This window comes from Antechinus flavipes, chromosome 4, assembly GCF_016432865.1.
Source record: "Antechinus flavipes isolate AdamAnt ecotype Samford, QLD, Australia chromosome 4, AdamAnt_v2, whole genome shotgun sequence".
Classification (NCBI taxonomy): Eukaryota; Metazoa; Chordata; class Mammalia; order Dasyuromorphia; family Dasyuridae; genus Antechinus; species Antechinus flavipes.
The window spans coordinates 330,106,262-330,129,097 of NC_067401.1; the positions used below are offsets into that span (position 1 = coordinate 330,106,262).

At 35.1% G+C, this 22,836-nt stretch overlaps 1 protein-coding gene across 5 annotated transcripts in view; it reads left to right on the top strand.

Moving 5' to 3' along the window:
• The first annotated feature begins 347 nt into the window (after positions 1 to 347).
• The window catches only part of AIG1 (androgen induced 1), a 312,358-nt gene continuing 289,869 nt past the window's right edge, over positions 348 to 22,836 (top strand). The window contains exons 1-2 of one of the 5 annotated variants that reach the window (XM_051997876.1): positions 348 to 1,009; positions 1,279 to 2,128. In XM_051997876.1, coding sequence (XP_051853836.1) covers positions 557 to 1,009; positions 1,279 to 1,296 — 471 coding nt within the window. In that variant the 5' untranslated portion in view covers positions 348 to 556 and the 3' untranslated portion in view covers positions 1,297 to 2,128. Of the gene's footprint in view, positions 1,010 to 1,278; positions 2,129 to 2,992; positions 3,860 to 22,836 lie in introns of those variants that run through there. The other 4 variants (XM_051997875.1, XM_051997874.1, XM_051997873.1 and 1 more) reach the window with 4 other exon arrangements.

Sequence of the window (22,836 nt, forward strand, 5' to 3'; positions counted from 1 at the left end):
TAGTTAATTATTTATATAATTATAGACACAGATAGCTAATACAATGGATAAATGACTTATGGATAGGACAGGTAAATGATAGATGGCTGGATAGAAATAGAAAGGATAGTTGTTAGGATAAATGACAAATGGGATGTATAGATGATAGGACAGATTATAGAGGGATGGGATATTTAGATAGATGATAGACAGGATAGACAAGATATAGATAAGATTAGAGACACTAGACGATATATACTGCATTTATATTAGAAGAAACTTAATCATCTCCAGGAGATGAAGCCCTGCTTCCTCCTCCCTTCCCACTTCCCCGAGCGCAGTGACGGCCACACAGAGTAGCTCTCGGGTGGTGCGTACGCACGCTCGCGGGCGGGCTCCTTCCCACGCTGTGCGGCCAGGCGGCGTTTTCCCACGCTCCGCACACGTGACCGCTACCCCTTCCCCAAACGCCTAGGCTCCGGAGAGACCCAGAGACCCGAGAAAATGATAATGATGGCGATGACGAAGGAGATGACGCCGCCGCCTCCCGGGCTCGCTCAGGCCCCACGCGGGGTGTATGAGGCATTTGCACACGCGCACAAATCCGTATACATACACACGCGCGCGCGACATTGTCCCTCCCTGTGGGGCGAGCGGAACGCCCCCACCCCCTGGCCCCTCGCGCGCATCCGCAAGCGCACCCGCCACAGCAGCTTCCGCAGCCCCGGCCGCCCCCGCACGACCGCCCACCCCTTCACCTACCTGCGCCCCTCCCCCTCAGGCTAGGCACCTCCCGGACCGGGCACCCCAGCAACGCCCTCCCACCCTTCGTCCCTTCCTCCCAGGGCAGCGTGCAGAGGTTGCGGCGGAGCCAGGGCCCGTTGCGAACATGGCGCTTATCCCTTGCCAGGTGCTGAGAGTGGCCATCCTGCTGTCCTACTGCTCCATTCTGTGCAACTACAAAGCCATTGAGATGCCCGCGCACAAGACCTACGGAGGCAGCTGGAAATTCCTGACGTTCATAGACTTGGTAAGGCCTCCCGCCCCTGTGTGTGCGTGTGTGTGTGTGGGCGCGCGATCACATCCAGCACACATCTCCTAACCCATACTTTCTCAGCTACCATTAAACATCTCTGACTCTCCTTCCACCACCTGGTGGGGGAAGTGGAGTGGGAGGGATCTTGGGAGGGGGAGACTCAGCTCTCGGGGCCTAAGAGGCGGAGCTGCAGGTTTTCCCTCCCCTTCTTTATATTCTCCTCTCCTCCCATCCCTTCTTTTCTCTTCCATTTCAACTGCTAGAGCATTTCACGACCTTGACTGTGAAATTGGCTTTCTGCTCTGTCTGACCCCACCGCCCCCTAATTGACCTCGAGGGGACCCACTGAGCAATATTGTGACTCACGTTGTCCTCACCTTCTCCAGAATGTGAGAATCAGCACGAAGGGAGAGCAGAAAACACAGTGAAATACCTTTTCCCCTCTTCCATCCCCTATCTCAGAGTTTTTAAACTTTTGAAGAGAAACTTTTAAAAAGATTCCTTCCAAGTACTTTAACTCCATATCTTAGATAATTTTACCATCCTATAGGTTGGAGCAAATTATGTGTATGTAATAATCTACAAAAAGCTGAGTACCTATTTCAGTCTGGAACATTTTTACTGCCCTTTAAGTTGGATCAAATTCTCTTTTTGTAATGGTCTACAGAAATCAGTCTCCTTTTTTTTGTAGTACCTATTGCAGTCCGGACACTTTGTCGCTATCCTGTTAAGTTGTAGTAAATTATATATATGTAATAGTCTCCAAAAAGCTTGTGTGTCCTCTTTTATAATATCTACTGAAGTCTGGTCCATTCATTCAGAATTGACTTATCTTAAGCGGCTGGGAGCCCCCAAGGAAATTGGGCCTCCCCGTGTCAGAAAACTAACCCGCCTCTCATTGAAGAAACTTCTGGGTGAAAAGTGAAGTTATAAAGTGTTCCTTCTCTGTATATGACTTTTTTCTTCCTAATTTGGGTGTGTATCTGTGTATTTATAAAGTATAATCCAAAAAACCCAACCTAAATCATAACTTCTGAGTTCAAATGAGAAAATGCTTAGCTAGTGGAATGAAAAATTGAAAAAAAGAAATGAATTTTTTCAAGGTCATGAAAAATGTCGGCTACCTAGAGAAGGTTTTGCCTCCAAGCTACGGGGAGGTCTTTGCACTCTTTTGAAAATATAAGTGATATAATATGTAGTTACTAATAAAAGTAAACAAAATTTTTTCTTCAGTTCTTAAGCAGATTTGTGGATCCTTTTTGTCTTTAATAATATTGCTTTATTGTTACACTTTTTGGGAGGGTTTTATACTTAAAGTACTTTCCAAGTATATTATCTCCCATCCCTAGAAGATCTCAAAGTTTCCTGTTCACTACATTGCATTGTGTCATTATTTAATGGAAAGCATATTGAGCTATAGCTACTAAAGAAAACTGGGAGAATTCATCCAAACTATACAGATCTCATTTGCTTGAGATTCCTAATATTAAATTAGGTTGGAACTTGATTGAACATTTAAAGACTTCATAAGGCATAAATTATTGTGTAACAAAAGTCATTTAATCTACTCCCATGTTTGGAGTGGTTGGGTTGAGAGATCTTTGAGTTCTCTTTCACCAGTAAGATTCTGGCATGGATCTAGTAGTAGGGAATAGAGAAAGGAAAAGAATTAGAATAAAGACCTAGGATAGAGTTGGGATTGGAATTCAGCACTAGTTAGGAAAAATTCTTAGAATTCTTAGAGCTTTTCATTTAAAATAAGAAAATTTGGATTTGAATTCTCTCTTTGACTTATTCAGTTGAATTATGAGGTTAGACAGCTAGCTTGAAAAGGACTGAGTAATGAATGGTAGTTTGGTGAAAGTGGAGGCAGTGAATTGTAGATAGCTTTTTCTAGGTGTTTAATTGTGAAAGAGAAATATTTTGGGTCTATTGAAGGGTTTATTGGAAGTGTTTTGTTTTTGTTTTTCCTTAAAGAATGGAGAAAGTTGGGCATATTTGTAGGAAGAAGAGAAGAACCTGGCAGATAGGGAAAAGTGGAATCTTTGCTCCAGAAACAGAGGATTGAGGATACAGCCTGCTGAGGGAAGATGGGACAGGTTAGAATTAAAGGTACATGTAAAGATAGAAAGCTCCCCCCCAAAAAAATAATAATCTGTACATTTTATCAGAGTAAAATAAAAACTAAGAAATAGATTTTGAAAATTTTCTTTTGTGATCTTTTCCAAGTCTAAAAGCTCAGTCAGCTTTGGTCTTCGTGTCTTTTTCCTAGGAATCCAGGTCAGTGTTTTGATTTGAGGTTTCATAAATTTCCATATTTCTTTGTATTCTTATTGATTTGATTTCCTCCCCCCAAATTAATTAATATTGTATTACATCAGCATAACTATTTGTGATAGAGTCATCCACATCCAAAGAAAGATCTGTAGTGACTGAATGTGGATCAAAGTATAGTATTTTCATCTTTTTTTTGGTGATGGTGATATATGTTTGCTGGTTGCTTTTTTCTTTGTCATTTTTTTTTCTCCTTTTGATAAATTTTCTTACGAAGCATGACAAATACGGAAATATAGTTAGAAGAATTGCACATGTTTAGCCTATTGTAGATTACTTGCTGTCTAGAAGTGGAGGGGGAGGAGGGAAGAGGAGAGAGAAAAATTTGGAATAAAAAGTTTTGCAAAAGTATTGTTGAAAACGATTACCTTTGTGGAATGTTGAAAACTACCTTTGCATGTATTTGGAAAAATAAAAAGATAATATAAAAAATAACCATAATTAATTGAGCCATTCTTCAATTGTTAGACACACACACACACACACACACACACAGTTTCTAGGATTTTGTTATTATTTTGCTATTATAAATAGATTATAACTTTTTTCTTACTTAGATCTTGTTTTGTTTTTCCTGTTATCTTTAGGGTAAAATTTTAGTAAAGAGATTACTTACTCAAAGGATAAAATCATTTTCTTAGTTTTTTAATCATAAAGCTTGTATGAGCATAGAACTGAGAGAAGCATTATGGACTGATTAGCCAGGGAAGGTCAGAGTTCAAATATTGACTGATACATTCTAGCTTTTTTATATTCTTATACTTTTACCTCTCTATATTTCTGGTAATTTTCTAAGAGTCCAGGGCGTAGAATATTTGTAGCCTGCACTGGGTGAGAGTTTCCTAGTTGGGCCCAAAGAAACAAAAAAGCCATTAGCATTGTTAATTTGAAACTTGATAAAGGAAACTGGATTTCCTATTTTTACTACCCAAATATTTTGTAATAATGATAATTTATAACGATATTAATAAAGTACATTATATTTGTCATTTTGCAAAAGATGCATTTAGATTTCTTTTTCTGGCACAGAGACTTAAGAAAGAAAGATTCAGATGAAATGTTATTTTATTTCCACTTTCCATTGTTCCATAAATATTGAGGAATGTATTATGTTCTTCAGTTGCCTCTTTATTCATTCAGTCAACAATCATCTGAGTATAAACTTGCATAACATAGTGAAATGAATATTGGATTTAGAATAGAACATCTGGATTCAAATCCTAACTGCAACTTGTTAAAAGTGTTACCTTTGGTAAGACATTTCAGTTTTCTCTGGACTCCAAGGTCTTCAAGTATAAAATTGAGTGGCTGCAAATCCTGAAAATGGAGTCTTTGCTAAAAGAAACACACATTATTGGACAGACAAATGTGGGAATATGTTTAGCTTAATCATTCATATTTGTTATAAAGTTTTTTTCTCTCTGTCTCTCTCTCCCTTCCAATTCCATCCTATACTGAAAGGGGATGGAGTGGAGATAAGGTTGAGGGGATAAGAGAGAGGTTGGAATGGTAATTTTGGGAAAAAAAAAAAAGTCATTGCCCAAGGATTAAAAATAATACCTGCAAAATAGAATAGAATAGGAGCAGGACAGCTTTGAAAGTTACATGTTATATTTATTATGTGTTAAAATGAAACAGCAAACTGTATCATATAATAAAGATTTGCAGTTTTACCTACAGCCTTCATTTTCTTTTCTACTTTATAAATGGAAATGCTCATTTTATTTGTTGTGAAGTCCAGGTTAAAAAAAATAAATAAACAAGAAGATTGAACTAACTGATCTTGAAGATGTCTTTTAGGATTATCCTATATGTATAAATACTGTGGGGAATATCAAATACATTCCTCTTAGACCAGGAGCAGCTGAGTAAAGTTGAATTTAGATTATTTTCTATTCTTTCAGTACTAAAAGGGTAATAAAACCATAGCCAGATCATATAATAATAGTGTGGAAAAAGTGAAGTTACATTCAGATTATTTTAGTGACCTGAGAAATCATTCTTTAGAATGTTTCTTTGGCTTTTGAAATATCCCCAGGGTGCTATGTTTTTCCATTTATAATGACAAATAATACTAAGAAGTAGAATAAAATGCTAAATTTTACATTTGGTTTTTGTTCTTACCATGTAGTAAAATACATCTTAGCTAAGAGTTTATGGCTTGATTTAACATATGTTATAAAACTTCCCAAAGTGAATATCATTATTCCATTATATAGATGCAGTCATGTTTTACCTAACAAAACAGTAATGTAGTATGTAAAAGAAAAAGCATTTAAACAAAAGCTCCCTGGATTAAATTTGGTTCACTTTTGTAAGTGGAATAATCAGAAACAGTTGAAGACTGGTGCTGAGTACAAGGATGTTAATTGATTGGCAGTCTCAAATTAATGCATAGAAAGGAGGAGTACATCAACTATTTTGCAAAAATCATCTTCTTTAGGAGTGTTAAATATATATATCCATTAAAACAGATTCCTTGGTATTGAAGAGTTGAGAAAAGAGTTGCTGATTCCCTTTTCTGTTTGCAAATCTTACTAGAATTACAGAGCATCTTCGGGTCATTGGCTGAGGTTTCTTTTTTTTTTTTTTTTTTAATTTTCCCTTCATTATGTAGGATTTAGGAAAATTGGTTGGTACATTGTAAGGTTTTCATTTGTTTTCCTATAGTCATCTAAAATGTCTTGTTACTCCTAGAAACTGGAACTGGGAAAGCCAGAATAATGATATGATTTTCCATATTGAATCAGATGTTCCTGTAACTAAGGCTTACTTTGAAAAAAATCCCCCAGTCTGGTAATCCAGGACAACATGGAATTCTTCTGAAACATAAGGCTAAGTGGTTGTAGGGCTTCTCTGTTCCTTAGAGTAGTATTCTTTTTAAAATTAATAGAATGTTTGGCTCTGAAGTCAGGAGGATCTGAATTCAAATCCATCCTTAGCCAATGCTAGCTGTATGGCCCTGGGCAATATACTTAACCCCACTGTCTCAAAAAAAAAAAAAAATTGAAGATTTTGATGAGGTTTAGAGTGGTCTAGATTCCTGGTGAAGATTAGTGGCTATAAGAGTTATTAAGAATCCCCATTAAATCAGCCACAGGTTCTAGGAGTGAAATAATTCACTCATTCCTGAATACTAGTTGCAAAATGAAAGTTTATTGTTAGATAGAAATCAGTTTAACCAGAGACTGACTTCTATAGTGGCAAATCTATGGAAAATAAAGTTTTGCACTGAGAATGCAGTTCTCAGTGGACAGAAAGTCCTGGCAGCTGAAAAGCTACCGAGGTCCCTCTGTAAAGACTTTAGTTGATGGAAGCTCATTATATTGGGTTTCTTAGTGGGGGTTGGGAAGTCTGACCAGATCAGAACCAGTGGGTGCTGGGCAGCCAAGCAAGTGAGAATGGGGGCTGGGACAAGCCCAGATCTCCTATTGGAATTCAAAGGGATGCTTTTGACCAGGCTTTATAATTGAATGTCTGGTATCCTGGAAAGACAACTTGTCTGGGGAGGATATGCCTCAGCCAGGAGGGGCTGGGAATCTGAAAGGAAGTACAGTTTCTTAAAGGGATAACAACCCGCTTCAATTTGACTTAAGGCTCAACTTGGATGGCATGGAACAAGTTGAAGAGATGGGACTCTTGACAGACTTCTAAAATTACATCATATTTGGATTCAGCCTAGAAGATGCTTGAAATTTACTAGGTGCTCAGAAGCAGTGAATATTTTAAATTTGTTTTGGGCTGTTTTCATTGGAGTGCTTTGATGTGCATTTAATGTTATCCACACTAGAGAAGTTGTTGTAAAAATAACAGTGTAAATTCAAGGACTCTGGAAATATCTTAATCTCCACCCTTCTGCTTTGTAACTGACTCTGGAAATATCTTAATCTCCACCCTTCTGCTTTGTAACTGACCTTTATCTATATACTGCATTCATTTCAAATTTAAAGTACCTCCTTTCTTTGGAATTCTACCTTATAAAATCCAGTGGGGTTACTCAATTGTTCACATTTGCTGAGGAGGAAACTCTGTTTTTTCTTATAATAGTTAAATGGCTGTTTCCACTTGCCCAGTTTCTTAAGGTTTATTTAGAGTAGAATAGCTCCCATATATTCAGGGTTTTCTTTATAATATCCTTCTTTCTCCATAAGAAATTGTATTTGTTTTGATGATGTGTTGGTCTTCCAGATAGATAATGTGAATTACTTCTGTTTAAATTTAGAAGAATTATTTGACTATATTAAAGATTTGAAAATTTATCAATTCATCCTGATAAATCCATGGTAATAATTTCATACTTCAGATATTCTCCCTCTTAGAAAATGCAAGTAGGATTCCATTTTAATGAATACTATGATAATGTCTAGTTTGATAAAGTAGTGCTCTTCCCTATGGTCTAATAAATTGTCTTTGCTAATTATGGTCAGCTGATATGGATTCAGTGAATTCTGTTGAATGAAGAAAATACTGAGTAAAATTTTTGAAATTTTTGACTTATCATTCTGTTTGGTGAAGTTCTTCTTTTAATAATGCATTTATTTATGTACACTCCCTATATTGGAAAATCTGTATTCAATATTCTTAATAAAATTTATCATATTTTCCAAAATAATATATTGGTGACTTTTTTGGAGTTTATACATAGTGTTCACAGTAATCTATTTATGGGCTTTTAGGAGATATAATTGGATTCTGTTAGCTTTATGTAGAGACTAATCTTGAGGTAATGTTGATCGAAGATAAAACTATTTTTGTTCACATCAGAACAATATGAAATGTTTTGCAGATATTTTAGAAAGCATACTATTTGGGGAGATTACAGATCTCCCTATGAAGTAAAACTGCTGTGGTCAAAATAAATTTAAAAACAGGTAAGTATTCATCAATATAGAGAGGTATTACATTCTATATATTGTAGTCTTTTTGGTTTTGAAACCAACATTCAAATCATTACACTCCACAGCTTCTCCTATATGTGATGTTTCCCAAAGTATTGCTATCCAACCTCTGTCTATCCTTTTTTATCCATTCTATTTCTGGGGGAAGGAAGGACAAATGTGTTTCAGAGATACCACCCTGAATTTCATCTTACCAAGTCTGTTAATTGTTAATGGTTTAACGTTAATTTGTCTAGAGGTCTGTAATGGATTTACCTTAGGCATAGATGCTTGACCCTTTGCTGTTGAATCATTTTATCTGTCACTTGGACAAAGGCATAGATAGAATTTTTGTCTAATTCGCAACACCACCAGAAATTTGGGAGAGATAAACTAATGCAGGTAATGCAAGTAAACTAATCAGAATCCAAAAAGATCTTAGCAGACTAAAGCATTGATCTGAATCTTAGTAAAATTCAGAAGAAAATGTAATATAAGTTCTTAAAACTTGGCTACAAAAAAAATCAACCCTATAAGTACAAAATGAGGGAAGGAATGCTTAGATATCAGTTTAACTGAAAAAGATTCAGTGGTTTTATTGGAGAGCAAGTTCATTATGTCAGCAGTCTTGTCTGAAAAAGCTAATGTGACCTTGGACTGCATTAAGAGAGGAATAGTGGTAGCTCCATTGTACTCTGCTTTGTCAGACCTCATCAAGCAATACTGTGTCCAGTTTGGAGCATTACAATTTAAGAAAGAAAAAGTACAGGCTTGATTAAAAGAGTTCGGTATGTTTAGCTTGAAGAAGAGAAGACTGATAAGAGTCATAATTGTTTTTAAATATTTGAAGGGCTGTTATAGGGAGGAAGGATTAGACTAATTTTATATGGTCACAGAGGATGAAGCCAGTAGCAATGTGAATAAATTTCAAAGAGACAAATTTAGATTTTAGGAAAAAACTTCCTAATAATTAGGACTGTCCAAAAATGGGAATGGCTACCTTAGAAAGTGGTGGGGGAGCAAAGGCTGGAAAACTACTTGAGTATGTTATATTAGGGATTCATTTTATGGATAGGCTGAACATAATCATTGAAGTCTCTTCTAGCTCCAAAATTCTGTGATTTTGTTATGCTACAATTTGCCTCAGTTTCTCCAGCATTACAATTTGTGTTACACATACACACACACACTATATTTCAGATCAAGTCCTAATAGAGCTTTAAATAAATAGTAGTGGCATGCCAATGTGGATTTAATGAATTCTGTTGAATGAAAACTTCAGAAAACAGTAGTTAAGAGAGATAGATTTATGTAAGTAGATGGAAACATCAGAAAGTTACCAATACAACAGTTTGAGAAAATAGCACATTTTATTAAATATCTCATATTTAGTCAAGTTATAATAAAAGGACATTGTTTTAAAGACTGAAAAGCAGCCTTCCCTAATTTGATCCTGGTTTTAGGTCATAAGCAATATGGTACAATAGAAGCAGTAGTAGAGTCAGAGAATCTAAGTTCAAATTCTGCCTGTGATTGTGATGCTTGCTGCTTAAAGGAATGGGATGGGATTTCTTCCAGCTCTATATCTGTGAGCCTAGCAACTTTTCTTTCATGTAAATATAATATAAATTATAATATAAAATAACATAAAGTCACAACGTCCTTTCTGTAAATTCACTTACAAGAGTTCAAGATACATCCAGAATTTCATAAAGAAATTAGATAGAATTATAGAATGTAGAGTGGATGAGGGCATGAGTTACAGAATCACAGATTTTAATTGGGAGGAACTGTAGGGGCTATCTTCCAACCCTCTTATTGTAGAGAAAGTTAACTAGGGAGGAAGGGGAAGTTAACTAGATGGATTAAGTAATTTACCTAACTCTTATATAGGTGGTAAACAGCTTCAAAACCTGGTTTTAGGGCTGAGGAAATAGATTATTATCTCAAAATAAACAGAATCTCTTGAAAACATTTTTGTGGGGACATGTTTTCTCATAGCAATCCTATGAGTTAAAGACAATCTGAACTTTACAATTAGAAAATAGACATATCTGATAGAAAGGTTAAATGATTTGCTGAAGGTTACATAACAAAAGAGCTGAACATGAATAAGTAAAACTTTATTCTTCAGTGGGAACATCTGTTTGAATTAGTGATTCCAACTTGAATTATAGATTTTTTTTGGGGGGGGGCAAATTTCATGTTTTTAGAACCAATGTTCCCCATCAACTGTTGCCTAGCAGAGACCTTTATTTAATAATAGAGTAGTTATTTTCAATTAACTAATCAAAACAGTAGATTTATAGAAGCTTGTCTTTTGCTTACATTGCATTTTTATCAGATAAATATTTGGCTACTTAGTGCCCAGATTCATGATTTGTTTCTGATATTTACTTGCTTATCAAGTAAATGTAAACATTTCATCATAAATATTGCAAAAAAGTTCTCAAAATCAGAAAATATTCATTAATGATGTGTTATAGTTAGGCATATCTATTTAGGATCAAAACTAGATACTTATTTTAAAGTTGCCTATATTAACCCTCCTTATACCTGTTTCCCTATTTATTTTTTACCGTAAGTCAAAACAATGAAATAAATTTCTATCAATTACTGATTACACTATAAACTTTAATTGTTACACAATACAATTGGAATTCCCTCTATAGATTTTAAAAGAAAGAAAATGTTATTTTACAAGGGAAATGTCAGTTGGTAGTCTTTCTCTGTGTCAAAAATGATGATGCTATTTTAATAGCATTTTAATAGAATTGGATTCTATCAATTGAGGGGCAAGAATATTTACTTCCAATATTGTCTTAAAAGATTCTCATGTCTTTTCTTCTTACATCTTTCCTTCCATTATCTCTTAATTAGAATTGTCAAATACCATTTGAGTTCAAGTAGAGTTCCTGATATGCAGAGACAAAGTTTTCAGGAAATAAGTCTACTTTTTTGAGTAGCAATAGTTACAAAATGTGTTCCTAATTTCCCTCTTACCTGAGGAAGGAGGAGGACAGCAAGAGTACAAAAAATAACTTATTTGTATACTTCATAATCTTAATTTGACCATGTATAATTTGAAATTATTCTTAAAAAATATTACAGTTTGCTTTGTTTTTAGGAGTTGTTTGTTAGATCTAGAATATATTTGATTGCACTGCCCAGCTCGTCATTTTTCTGCCTATGAGAAATGTGTCAAATTCCATGGAAGTGAGAGCATTAGGACTGCCTCTTTTTTTTTTTTTTTTTTTTTTTTTGAATACGAAACCTTTTCCTCATGGGCTTTATCTTATTATGCCCTTTTCCTATTCTCCTCTAATCTTTATTCTCAACTTTAGATCTTTTGGTATCGAACACCATTTCTCGGTCAAGTCCTCACATGCCCTCAATAAAACCTTCCAACTCTTTCCCTTTTGTCAGGCCAGCTGCCAAATACCAGTTTGATATTTCACCAGGACATTGTATCTCACAAAGAGACTGTTTGTGGTCTTTCCATATTAGGACACTTGGAGGAAGTAAAAAAGAAAGATTGTAGAATAACTCTGTCTACCTGGGAAAAGGAGTTTTCAGATGTACCCTGAAAAGGTGAATTTGCATTGGGATGGAGTACCCGAAGAATTGAAAGATCACCATGATGCATTGTTGATATTGTTGATCACATACCTAGAATGTTAGTCATGCAATAAGCCATAGTAAGGATAAGTGTTATTAACATAGCTTTTGTCCAAAACTTGGACTCATCTTTCCCCTAAACTTTTTACCTCATTACTTCCCTCAATGACTACCTCATTACTGTTGAAAATACTATCATCCTCCCAACCGACTAAGCTCCATTTTTAAGTGTCATCTTCCCTTCCTCACTCTCTCTCATTTCCAACTCCCTTTATCCAATTATTTGTCAAGTCTTATTGATTCTACCTTTGTAATATTCCTTGTTTATTCCTTTTTCTCTGCTGATACTGCTGCCACCCTTATCACTTCATACTTGAACAGTTGCTAGAGCCTGCTGGTTGGTTTCCTTGCCTTGAGTCTCTCTTCCACCTAACCCACACTCCACTAAGCTGTTGATTGATCTTCTTAAAGCATGGATCTGAATCCCTCACATTCAATTAACTAAACTGCCTCTCTATTTCCTCTAGGATCTCTTGCCTTTTAAACCACTTTCTAACTTGATCCCTCCCTACATTTCCAATATTTTTATAATTCATTCCCTTGCATGTATTCTTTGATCCAGTGACACTGTTCTTACTATTTCTTGCATAAACATTCCATCCCTGGACTGTGCATTTTAGTGACTGCCCCTACCCCCTCACCCCATCCTAGATATGGAAACCTCAATCTCCTAGCCTTCTTTGCTTTCTGCAAATCTCAGCTGAATGCCTACTTTTTGCAAGAAGCCTTTCTTTGTCCTCTTTAATCTTTGTGTCTTCCCAATGCTGATTATCTCCATTTTAGCCTGTATATAATTTGTGTGTTTAGTTTTTACATGTTGTCTCCCCATTAGATTTTTGAGCTCCTTAAGAGAAGATACTGTGTTTTGTTTTTGTTTGGTTTGGTTTTGTTTTTGCCATAGTAGACACTTACTAAATGTGTGTTGGCTTAACCATATCATTTTCCTAATTTACCTATCTAGTAAACCAACAAAAAAGTTTTAAAAAATGAGATTACTATAAGATAGGACTATAGGCAAGATCTAAATGTATCCCATTCTTCTGATGTGAAGTTTCTTTCAAAGAAAATAACATCCTATATAATCCGCATCTTTATGCAAATTGTATTTTCGAGGAAAATGCAACTCATATATTCAAACAAATGCAATATCTTCCAGGGAAACTGGAAGGTTCAAAGAAATTAATTTGTTATTATTTTAGAGCTTGAGGAAACATCTAGTCCATACACTTCATTTGACCAGTGAGGAAACTCAGACCTAGTGATCAGCCCACAGTTAATAAGTAACAACATTTAGATTTTCATTTCTTTAGATTTCACAGCCCGTCTTTCTTTCCACTATACTTGCTACCTTAAAAGTAGATCAGGATTAAGAATTTAGAAATACAAACGTCTAAAGGACCTAGATGTTTCTAAAATAGATAAAAGATTCCACAATATGAGTGCTAGATGTGGTTTTTTGCCCTAATGAGAAATGCCTTTGTGCTAGAATTGCAGGACAGTCAAAGGAATTAAGGGAGTTTTTTTAAAGACTAAGAAATCTGTAGCCTGGGGTTAAAGGAGAGATTTTTCACATATCCAGATATAAAACTCTCTGGAAGTAAATTCTAGGAAGAATTGAGAACCTCACCAGATCTGGAATGGTGTTAATCCAAATCTACCTTGGACTAGAAGTTTTAATGTTCCAGTCTGGATGGGATTGAGGTTAGAGAAAAGAGAAAGGGGCAAACTTTCCAGTACACTGTGCCAGTGCAGACATTCTGGCTAGACATTAAAAGTTAAAATAAGAAATATGCATTATGTAAACTTAATCATTTCTTGGTTGGTGTGTTTTGTTTTGTTTGTTCCTTTTAGTTTCCTAGTAAAAGTTCTATTTGAAAATTTTCAACCTTTTCTAGGATAAAAGGAAAAACAAAAACATTCTTTCATGTATCAGTCAGGGGCTACGATCCTATGAACTCTGCTCTGAATAACTAGTGGAGCTATTGTACCCTAGTGCTTAGGTGTAACTGTGGAAGAGAAAAATGCCAAATCCATATCCCTGGGAGAGCTGATGGAGCCAAGGGTGAGTTTAGAATGAGAACTTGGAGGATTGTAGAATATTAGAGCCAAAAGAATGTTTAGAGTTAATCTAGTCCAACCCATGTATTTTATATATGTGAATAGGTATAGGGACTTACCTAAGGCTCTGTGTAGTCCAAATAGGAGAATGACACTAGAACTTATGTCTTTTGTTTCCTAAATCTAGTGTTCCTAGTTTTGCTGATTTCTATCTCTGTGACCATGCCAAAGTTACTTAAATTATCTGGTCCTGAATTTCCTCATCTTTAAATGTGTAAATATAGGTGGTGAAGTGGGTAGAATGCCAAGCTGGGAGTCAGAAAGACCCATTTTTTCAAGTTCAAATTCAGTTGCAGATACTTCTGTGTTACCTTGGACAAATCACTTAACTCTTCCTTGTTTTCTTTCTCTGCAAAATGAACTGGAGAAGGAAATGGCGGACCACTAAATGATCCCTTTCCATATAAGATCCCTTTCAGATCTAGATTTGTGATATGGTGTTTAACCCTTATTCTTAGACAACAGGTTTGTTTGTTTTTTTAAACTGGTAATGGAAAGATTATAGATTAATACACAATAAATTTTATAGAAAGCAGACAGGAAAGGTAATCGAAAAAGACAGAAAGCCAAAAAAAGCAAGTAGAATGGCTGGTCCATATATAGAGACACTATAGACTCAGAATTCAAATTGAACCTTTTTCTTTCTTTCTTTTTTTAAAAACATGGTCAATATATGAATTTGTTTTCTCAATTATACAGGTTGTTTGGTGGTTTTTTTGTTTGTTTATTATATTTCTTTTCATTCTTATTTGCTTTATTTTCTCAAGCCAATGAGGTGGTACAATGGGGAGAATTCTGTACCTCGAAGCAGAAAGATGAGTTCAAATGCAGCTTCAGACTTTCTATCTGCCAGGCATTTTGCTAGCTTGCGATCCATGTGTTCCTGGGCAAGTCATTTGATCTCTCTCTGCCTCAGTTCCCTTAACTGAAAATGGGGATAATAATAGCACTTACTTCCCAGTGTTGTTGTGATGATCACAGTTGTAAAGTGCTACATAGCACTGATACATAGTGGTGTTTAATAAATTCTTGATTCCTTTTTTTTTCCCCCAGTATGGAGAGTGGTCAGGAAAGGTAAAAGTGGATTTTTATTGGTTGGAAAAAAATTGACTTAATTTTTTAAAAAAGAAACTAAAAACTAAACTAAAAAAACTAAATAAAACTAAAAAAAAAATAATGAAAATAACATGAATAAGATAAGTATCAAAGATCCATGAGAACAGAATAGAATAATATAATCAGGACTGTGAGCAATCTGAGGTCTAGTTCAACACTTTCATTGTATAGATGGGGAAAGTGCTGTACAAAAAAGGTTGGTTGGAAAAAAATTGACTTAATTTTTTAAAAAAGAAACTAAAAACTAAACTAAAAAAACTAAATAAAACTAAAAAAAAAATAATGAAAATAACATGAATAAGATAAGTATCAAAGATCCATGAGAACAGAATAGAATAATATAATCAGGACTGTGAGCAATCTGAGGTCTAGTTCAACACTTTCATTGTATAGATGGGGAAAGTGCTGTACAAAAAAGGTAGAATAACTTGCTCAAGGTTATAAGATTAGTTAATGGCAGAGAACTCTTAGGTTTAAGTAGGAGATTCCCAAAGAAAAAATAAAGACTGAAAGAGAATTGTGTGGTTCAAGCTAAATTACTTATGACCTTTTATGTTTCAATTTCCTTCTTCCAATATCATTGTTTGTACTGCATGCAATTCATGCTACCAAGTAGACAGACCTTCCATAGTGGCAAATTTGTATGAAAAGCATCTTGGCTTTTACTTTTAGAAAAAACTTTGTATAGTTCATAAAATATAGCTGTTTGCTTTGGTTTAGGTTTAAAGATAGTTGGGAGGAGTGTTTCCATTTAAATGTATTACTCATTTTACTGTTTTCTCTAAGTGTGATATGTATAAGATAAGTGGCATCTGGTCACAACTTTAATTTGTGAAACAACAAAAATCACCTTAGAAATGGACAGAGGTTAAGATTAAAATATAATTAGTTATAGAAGACAGATGCAGATTTTAGCAGGGATATCTTAATGTTGTAGTATCTTAATCACCTTTAGTACTAAAGACAAAACTCACAGGTCTCTCATGGTATCAGAGATTATTCATGGAGAAAGAGTAAACAATTTGGTAATACTTGAATTGTGTATGAAATTTTTAGTTAATTAGTTCATTCTTTTCTTTAAAAAATTATTTTTAAGGACATTTTTGTTTCTATGCCATTTGTTTGTTTTGAGAAATTAGCTTTTTCCTAGGATACCAGAGATTTAATCTCTATTCAGTTACTACCTTGCTGTATGATATCATGTAAGACACTTTATCTCAGATTTTACATCTGCAAAATAGGAGGATCAATTAGGCAGTCTCTTAAGATCTTTCCCAACTCTCACAGACTTTGAATCTGTAATTATAATTGTGTAATAGGAGTATTGGTTTTGTATTCCCAAGGTCTAGATTTGAGTTCCTGCTTCAACACTTATTAACCATTAGGATCCTGGACACAGACTCTATTCATGTCTCAACCTACAGATCAGAAACCTTAAGTTTAATAATCTCATCTGTAAAATGAGGGTTTTAGTTGTGATACTTTCCCATTTCATAGGGCCATTTGTGAGTATCAAGTGAAATAATGTATTCATAATGCTTTGCAAACTTAAAGTTTTAGATAAAGTCAGATATTACTGGGTATATTTCCTAGGAAAATAAGGGTATGGGGCTAAATAGTACAGTGTCTCTAAAAATCCTCTCTAATTTTAAAATCCTATGGTTCTATGATTTAATGGAGATTGACCTCAGGGATAATAGAGTGAAAGTAGAAAGAACATTTTGGAATGTGGGATACTTTCCTGGAAGGAAGAAGGAAGGTAGAGATTTCAAGGAGGTAGGATGGAGGGAGAATGAAGAGTTAGATGGTAGTGAACAGAATTCTTGAGTATTGAGAAGATTGAAATTCAGATATTTTGGAAAATATTATAAAGAAGCTTTATGGGTTCAGTCTTTATCCTGATCCTATGAGTTCAGAAGAAAAAAAAAAAAAGATTATGGCCAGAATTTTTTGAGTAGAAGAATATCACATATGGGATTTACTAAATTCATTTTAACATTCAGAATACTTAATATTAAAACATTCCATTTAAAATAGTCCCTGTTGGTATCATGTTGTTTTTTAAATTGCATGCATGCATTTGCAAAATGGAAGTAAATATGTTTGGAAGTAATTTTTAAAGAGAAAATAAGGACATGATCTTCAAAAGTGCCAATTCAGTCCATTTCTCACATAGTAATACCCTCTTTGATAAATATAGGGGACTCTATTCAACATGTAAAGGACTGCTTGCCATCTGGGGGAGCGGGGTGAAGGGAGGGAGGGGAGGGAAAAATCGGAACAGAAGTGAATGCAAGGGATAATACTGTAAAAAATTACCCTGGCATGGGTGCTATCAATAAAAAATTATATTAAAAAAAAAGAGTAAAGGAAGTTTAAAAAAACAAAGAAACATAGATTTGCAAATTAAGACTTTTAAAGCAAAAATGCTGAAACCTATTGATGTGGAAAACTGTCAAAGAAAAGGTCAAAATAAATTTTAATGGTCTTGAAAAAAAAAAAGAAAAATATAGAGGACTGATAATTGATCTAATTTGATATAAGGAGTTAATTTGAAATTGTATGTAGTAGTAGATGAAATATTTAGTAATTATTTGTGTTTTCTTAGAAATTAAAACTTTTTGTTAAAGTGTACTTGACCATAACATACTTATTATGGAGTGCAGTGCTATATATTTGTATGTATCACTTTAAGGCTTAGTAAGCATTTTCCTTACAACAAATCTTCTTTACAGATGAGGAAAGAGAGATTCAGAAAAATTATTTAACTTACCTGGAGTCATAATATTATAGATTTAGAGCTAAAATCTCTTATGGAACTAGTTTTCTCCTCTCTGTCATAAAAAAATTACCTTATATATAATAATTTTGTATTTATGTATATGTTGTCTCCCCAATAAAATATTGAGGTCAAAGACTGCTTCATTTACATGTCTTATCACCAGCACATACCCTAGTACTTAGTACATAGGCATTTGCTAAATGCACATTAATTGATCCATGGAAAAGACCTTAATGGTTGTCTAGTCCAATTTCTTCTTATAAAGGAAGCAACTATGTATAGTCTAGCGAAGATAGATGTTGCAGAGTGAAGATTTGAACCCATGTCTTTTGACCCACCAAACAACCCTTCTGTACTATATCATATTTTTTAATCCACACATCTAGTAAGTCTTAACGCATGTATTTGAATTTACATCTAAATTCAAATGCAGTTTTCATATTGCTATACCTCAACACCTCTCTAATATTCAAGAAAAGCAATCTTACTTACAAATTTTTATTAAACTCCTATCACATGCCATGCACTTTGCTAAAATCTGGAAATACAAAAGGAGCCAAAAAATAGGTCTGCTGTCAAGGAACTTACAGTTAAATGGGGGAGATACTGTGCAAAGCAGTCTATATAAAGTATAAAAAGGAAATAATTAAGAAAGGGAGAGCACTGGAATTAAGAGGTGTTAGGGGAGGTTTCCTGGGATTTTAGATGGGTCTTAAAATAATCCTGAGAAGTCAGTTATTTGGAGTAGAGGAAGAAGAGTATTCTAAGCCAAAACTAATTCTTAAACTATGGTTTGTGACCTCATGTGGAGTCATATAACTGACTGTGAAGGTTGCAAAATTATGATTTATTATTATAATATCATATAAGTATGATAAATAATCACCCATAAATGTTTTATTTGTATGCCTATGCACCCAGGGTTGTGTAAACATTTCTTGAGCAAAAAGGGATTATGAATGGGAAAAATTTAGAGAATCCTATTCTAGGTTGGGGGAGGGGCAGCTAGAGAAAAAAAAGCCTGAAGCCAAGAAATTAAGTGTTTTGTTTATAGAACAGACAGGCCAGTGTTACTGGATTTAAAAAGTATGCTTTGGAAAGTAAGGTGTAAAAACACTAGGAGGAGACTAGTTATAGTTATAACTTTATAGGTTATATAGGTTATAAAGGACTTTGAATGCCAAAATAGACATTTTTGTATGTGATCCCAAATAATTGGAAGCCACTAGAGTTTATTGAATAGAAAGGTGACATGATCAGACTTTTGATTTAGAAATTTTAGTGACTGATTGGAGTGGGGAGAGATTTGAGTCAAGCAAACCCACCAGCAGGTATGGCAGTAATCCAGGCATAAGGTGATAAGGGCCTGTACTAGAGTGGTGGCCTTGTCAGAGGAGGAAAATATTCCTTCAGAAGTGATTACTAAAATATGTATTATCATGCTTGGCACTTGAAGGCAGTGCCTAAAACAATTGTGTATTTTTGGTGATGCATAAAATATATTCCTCCAATTAGCTATTGGCAGATAAGATATTTGGGCATATCACACCTGTAATGTGAGATTAAAAGTTGAATTTTTCAAATGAGTTTGAATTGTCATTCATCATATTAATACTTGCTACTAAGAAAAATGTAGACTACAAATAATGTGACATTTAAGTGTAACTAGTTTAAATACACTTTCAGTTGAGAAATACCATGGTGGTGGTGATGGTGTATTATATGCACATTATATATAACTAGGCTTACTGCTATAAGAAATGGAATTGCTCATTTTGGGGGGGGTTGTTGCTTATTTTAGGTTATTAAGTTACCATTATAATAGCACAGAGAGGTGTAATTTACTCAATATGGAAACAATAATTTTTTTTTCTTTTTCCTCATAGATCAGTCTCCCTCTGTTCTTTTTGCTTTAAATTCCAAAAGAATTTCTCTGGGAAAGAAAATGAATATATGTCACTATGACTCAGCTAAGATAGACTTCTGACTGCCCTTTCTTTACAATTTTTCTTCATTTCTTCATTTATCTACAATAAGCCACAGCACAATTTAGATCAATTAGAGCTTTGCTGAGAAATGAATTGCCTTGAGAGGTAGTAAGTTCCCCTTCTTCAGAGGTATTCAAGTGAAGGCTAGATGGCTTTGAAAGTTTTATTATAGTGGAAATCCATTGAAATAGATGGCCTCTGGGGTCCCTACCAACTCTTAGATTTCTACGATTGTTTAAGAAAGCCCAGTACATCAAGAGTTAAGTTAGTGTGCTAGCTTAAGAAGTTAAGGGGATGAGACTATGAAGTATTTGGGGAGGGAGATATGTGAAGAAGAGGATAGAGGGAGGGAGAAAGAAAAGGAAGGAGGAGAGAGAGAAAACGAGAAGGAAGGTAGGGAAGAAAAGTGAAGGAAGCTAAGGAGGGTGAGACAAGATGGATGGAGGGAGGTAGAAAATAAAAAGGAAAGAAAGGAAGAAAGAGAATTAACATTTGTGAATGTAAAAAAAAAAAAGTATGAATCATTGCATATTTAGAAGTGAAATGGCATAGGGAGAAATTTAGAGAATAGATAGACAGGGGCTATAGGCCCCTCCACTTTAGGGAGCATGGCAGAAGTTGTGTGTGTTTATCTGAAAACTAAAGTTGGTCTCAAGATGGAGCTACTGGGTGAACTGGGATGGGGCAGACTGAGTTGAATCTGGTGTCAGTCAGTGGACTATAGGACCTCAAAGAAAATGAAGACATTTAGAAGTTTTCCCAGTTTTAAAAATCTTTACATACTTATTTTCTTAGGACCATATTAGCTGGATCAATTTTTTCAAATTGGTTTTAAATGGTAAAAAGTGTAGATTTTACAGAGACAAAACAATATGGAAAATTATCAATATTTCTCTTATAGTCTCAAAAAAATATGTCCACAAGTCTGTCTTTGAGTTGGCAATGTAAATGAAATAGATAATTTAAATTTAAAAAATCAGTATTACTGAACTATCAACTGAATTTGTTTATGAAAATAATAAAAACTTTGCGTATATTGTTTTCTGCCATGAGGATTTAGTAGACATTTGATGTGAGTCTAGGACAATTAAATAGCCATCATGGAAATTTGAAACCACAGTTTGCCACAAGTCTGTGATCTTTTAGCTCTTGAAATAGATGAAAAATTTGTGTGTATCAGAAGGAAGTGGAGGTCGGTTGCTGATGCTGCTAAGTGATTACTGTTATAGGACCAAGAGAAAAGAGTTGACTAGAATTGAGGGGGGAGGTTGACAGATTTAAAGGACCACTAGGAGAACATTTGTTGAATAATGTACTTAGTGGAAATATTGACACTGGTGATGCTGATACTGATTTCCAAACTTATTCCTTGTTATGGTCAAACAGATGTTCAGGCTGAAAGAAGGATTAAACTATTAAATGAGGCTGTTCTTAAGAATATCAGAAGAGATTTTTTTTTCAGCAGAATTTGCTAGGTTTCCCATCATTCTAATATCATTCCATATTGGATAAGTCAATCCTATTACTAATTTGTGACATCTTGAGACTGGTTTAATATATATAGTGAAAGTTTTTGACCCTTGGTTAACTCATTTACAAAATTATTATATTCATCCTTATAAGAACCTTGAAGTATTATTTTAATAATGCTCTCTTTTTTTGTGTGTGAGGCAATTGGGATTAAATGACTTACCCAGGGTCCCGCAGCTAGTAAATAAGTGTCTGGAGTTGTATTTGAACTAAGGTCCTCCAGACTAGTGCTCTATCTATTGCACCATCTAGCTGCCCTGAATAATGTAACAAAGTAGTTTGTCTTGCTTGCGTTGCACTCTCTCCCTGTCTGTCTCTCTCTCTGTCTCTCTCTTTCTCTCTCTCTCTCTCTCTCTCTCTCTCTCTCTCTCTCTCTCTCGTGTGTGTGTGTGTGTGTGTGTGTGTGTGTGTGTGTGTGTATCCACAAGAGGAGTTATCTCCATGATGACCATTGTTCCTGAATCTTGACTTATCTTCCTCTGTCACTACAGTCTTGCTGGGTTTTTGACACTATGGAACCATTCTCCCAACTGCCTTTTCACCAGACCCCAGTGTATATATATGAGGGATAATTCATCCGCATCTTGGGGCTTCTAAGGTTTGAGTTTTCCTACCATCTGCCCTCTACTTCTATTCTGGGTTTCTTGCTGCTAGTTTCATTGATCACATATCCTTTCTTCTCTTAAAAATCTTCTTTTAATGCCTCATGTTGCAGTAATTACCACACTATATTAGAGAAAGACATCTCAGTATTCATCTAGTGTAACCTATATCTGAATGAGAATCACCAGCCCCACAAATAATCCTTTAATCCTTGATCGAAGACCTGCAGTAAAGGAGAATCACATTAGTCAGCCAGGCAGTAAACATTTATTATGTGTCTACTATGTGCCAGGCACCGTGCTGAGCACTGGGAATGCAAAGAAACGTATAAGACAACGCTTGCTCTCAAGAAGATCACAGTCTTGTGGGGGAGACATTGTATAAACAACTCTATATAGACAAATGAAGGTAAATTTGAGATAATCAACAGGACTGCAGTTCATTTTCCTTCTATATTGGGTTTTTTTGGGGGGGTGGGTGAGTGGGTGAGAGACTTTCTACCAGCCTCAAACCTACCTCTATTTCTTTCCCTCCATATTCTATCCATTGTACCCATTTCTGACCTTCTGGGTCACAGTAAAACAACTCTTCTCCATCTTCCTCGTGATAGCTATTATCATCTTAGTGGAGATGATTCTTAGTCTTATTAGCTACTGGGGTATATCTACTCTCAAGCCTGCATATATAAAATTAGGAGACATGAGAAAGAGCAAAAAAGCTATGGATGGGAGTCAGAGGACTTAAGTCATAATCTAGCTCAGCCATTTAGTACCTCTATTATTTTGGGGGTAAGTT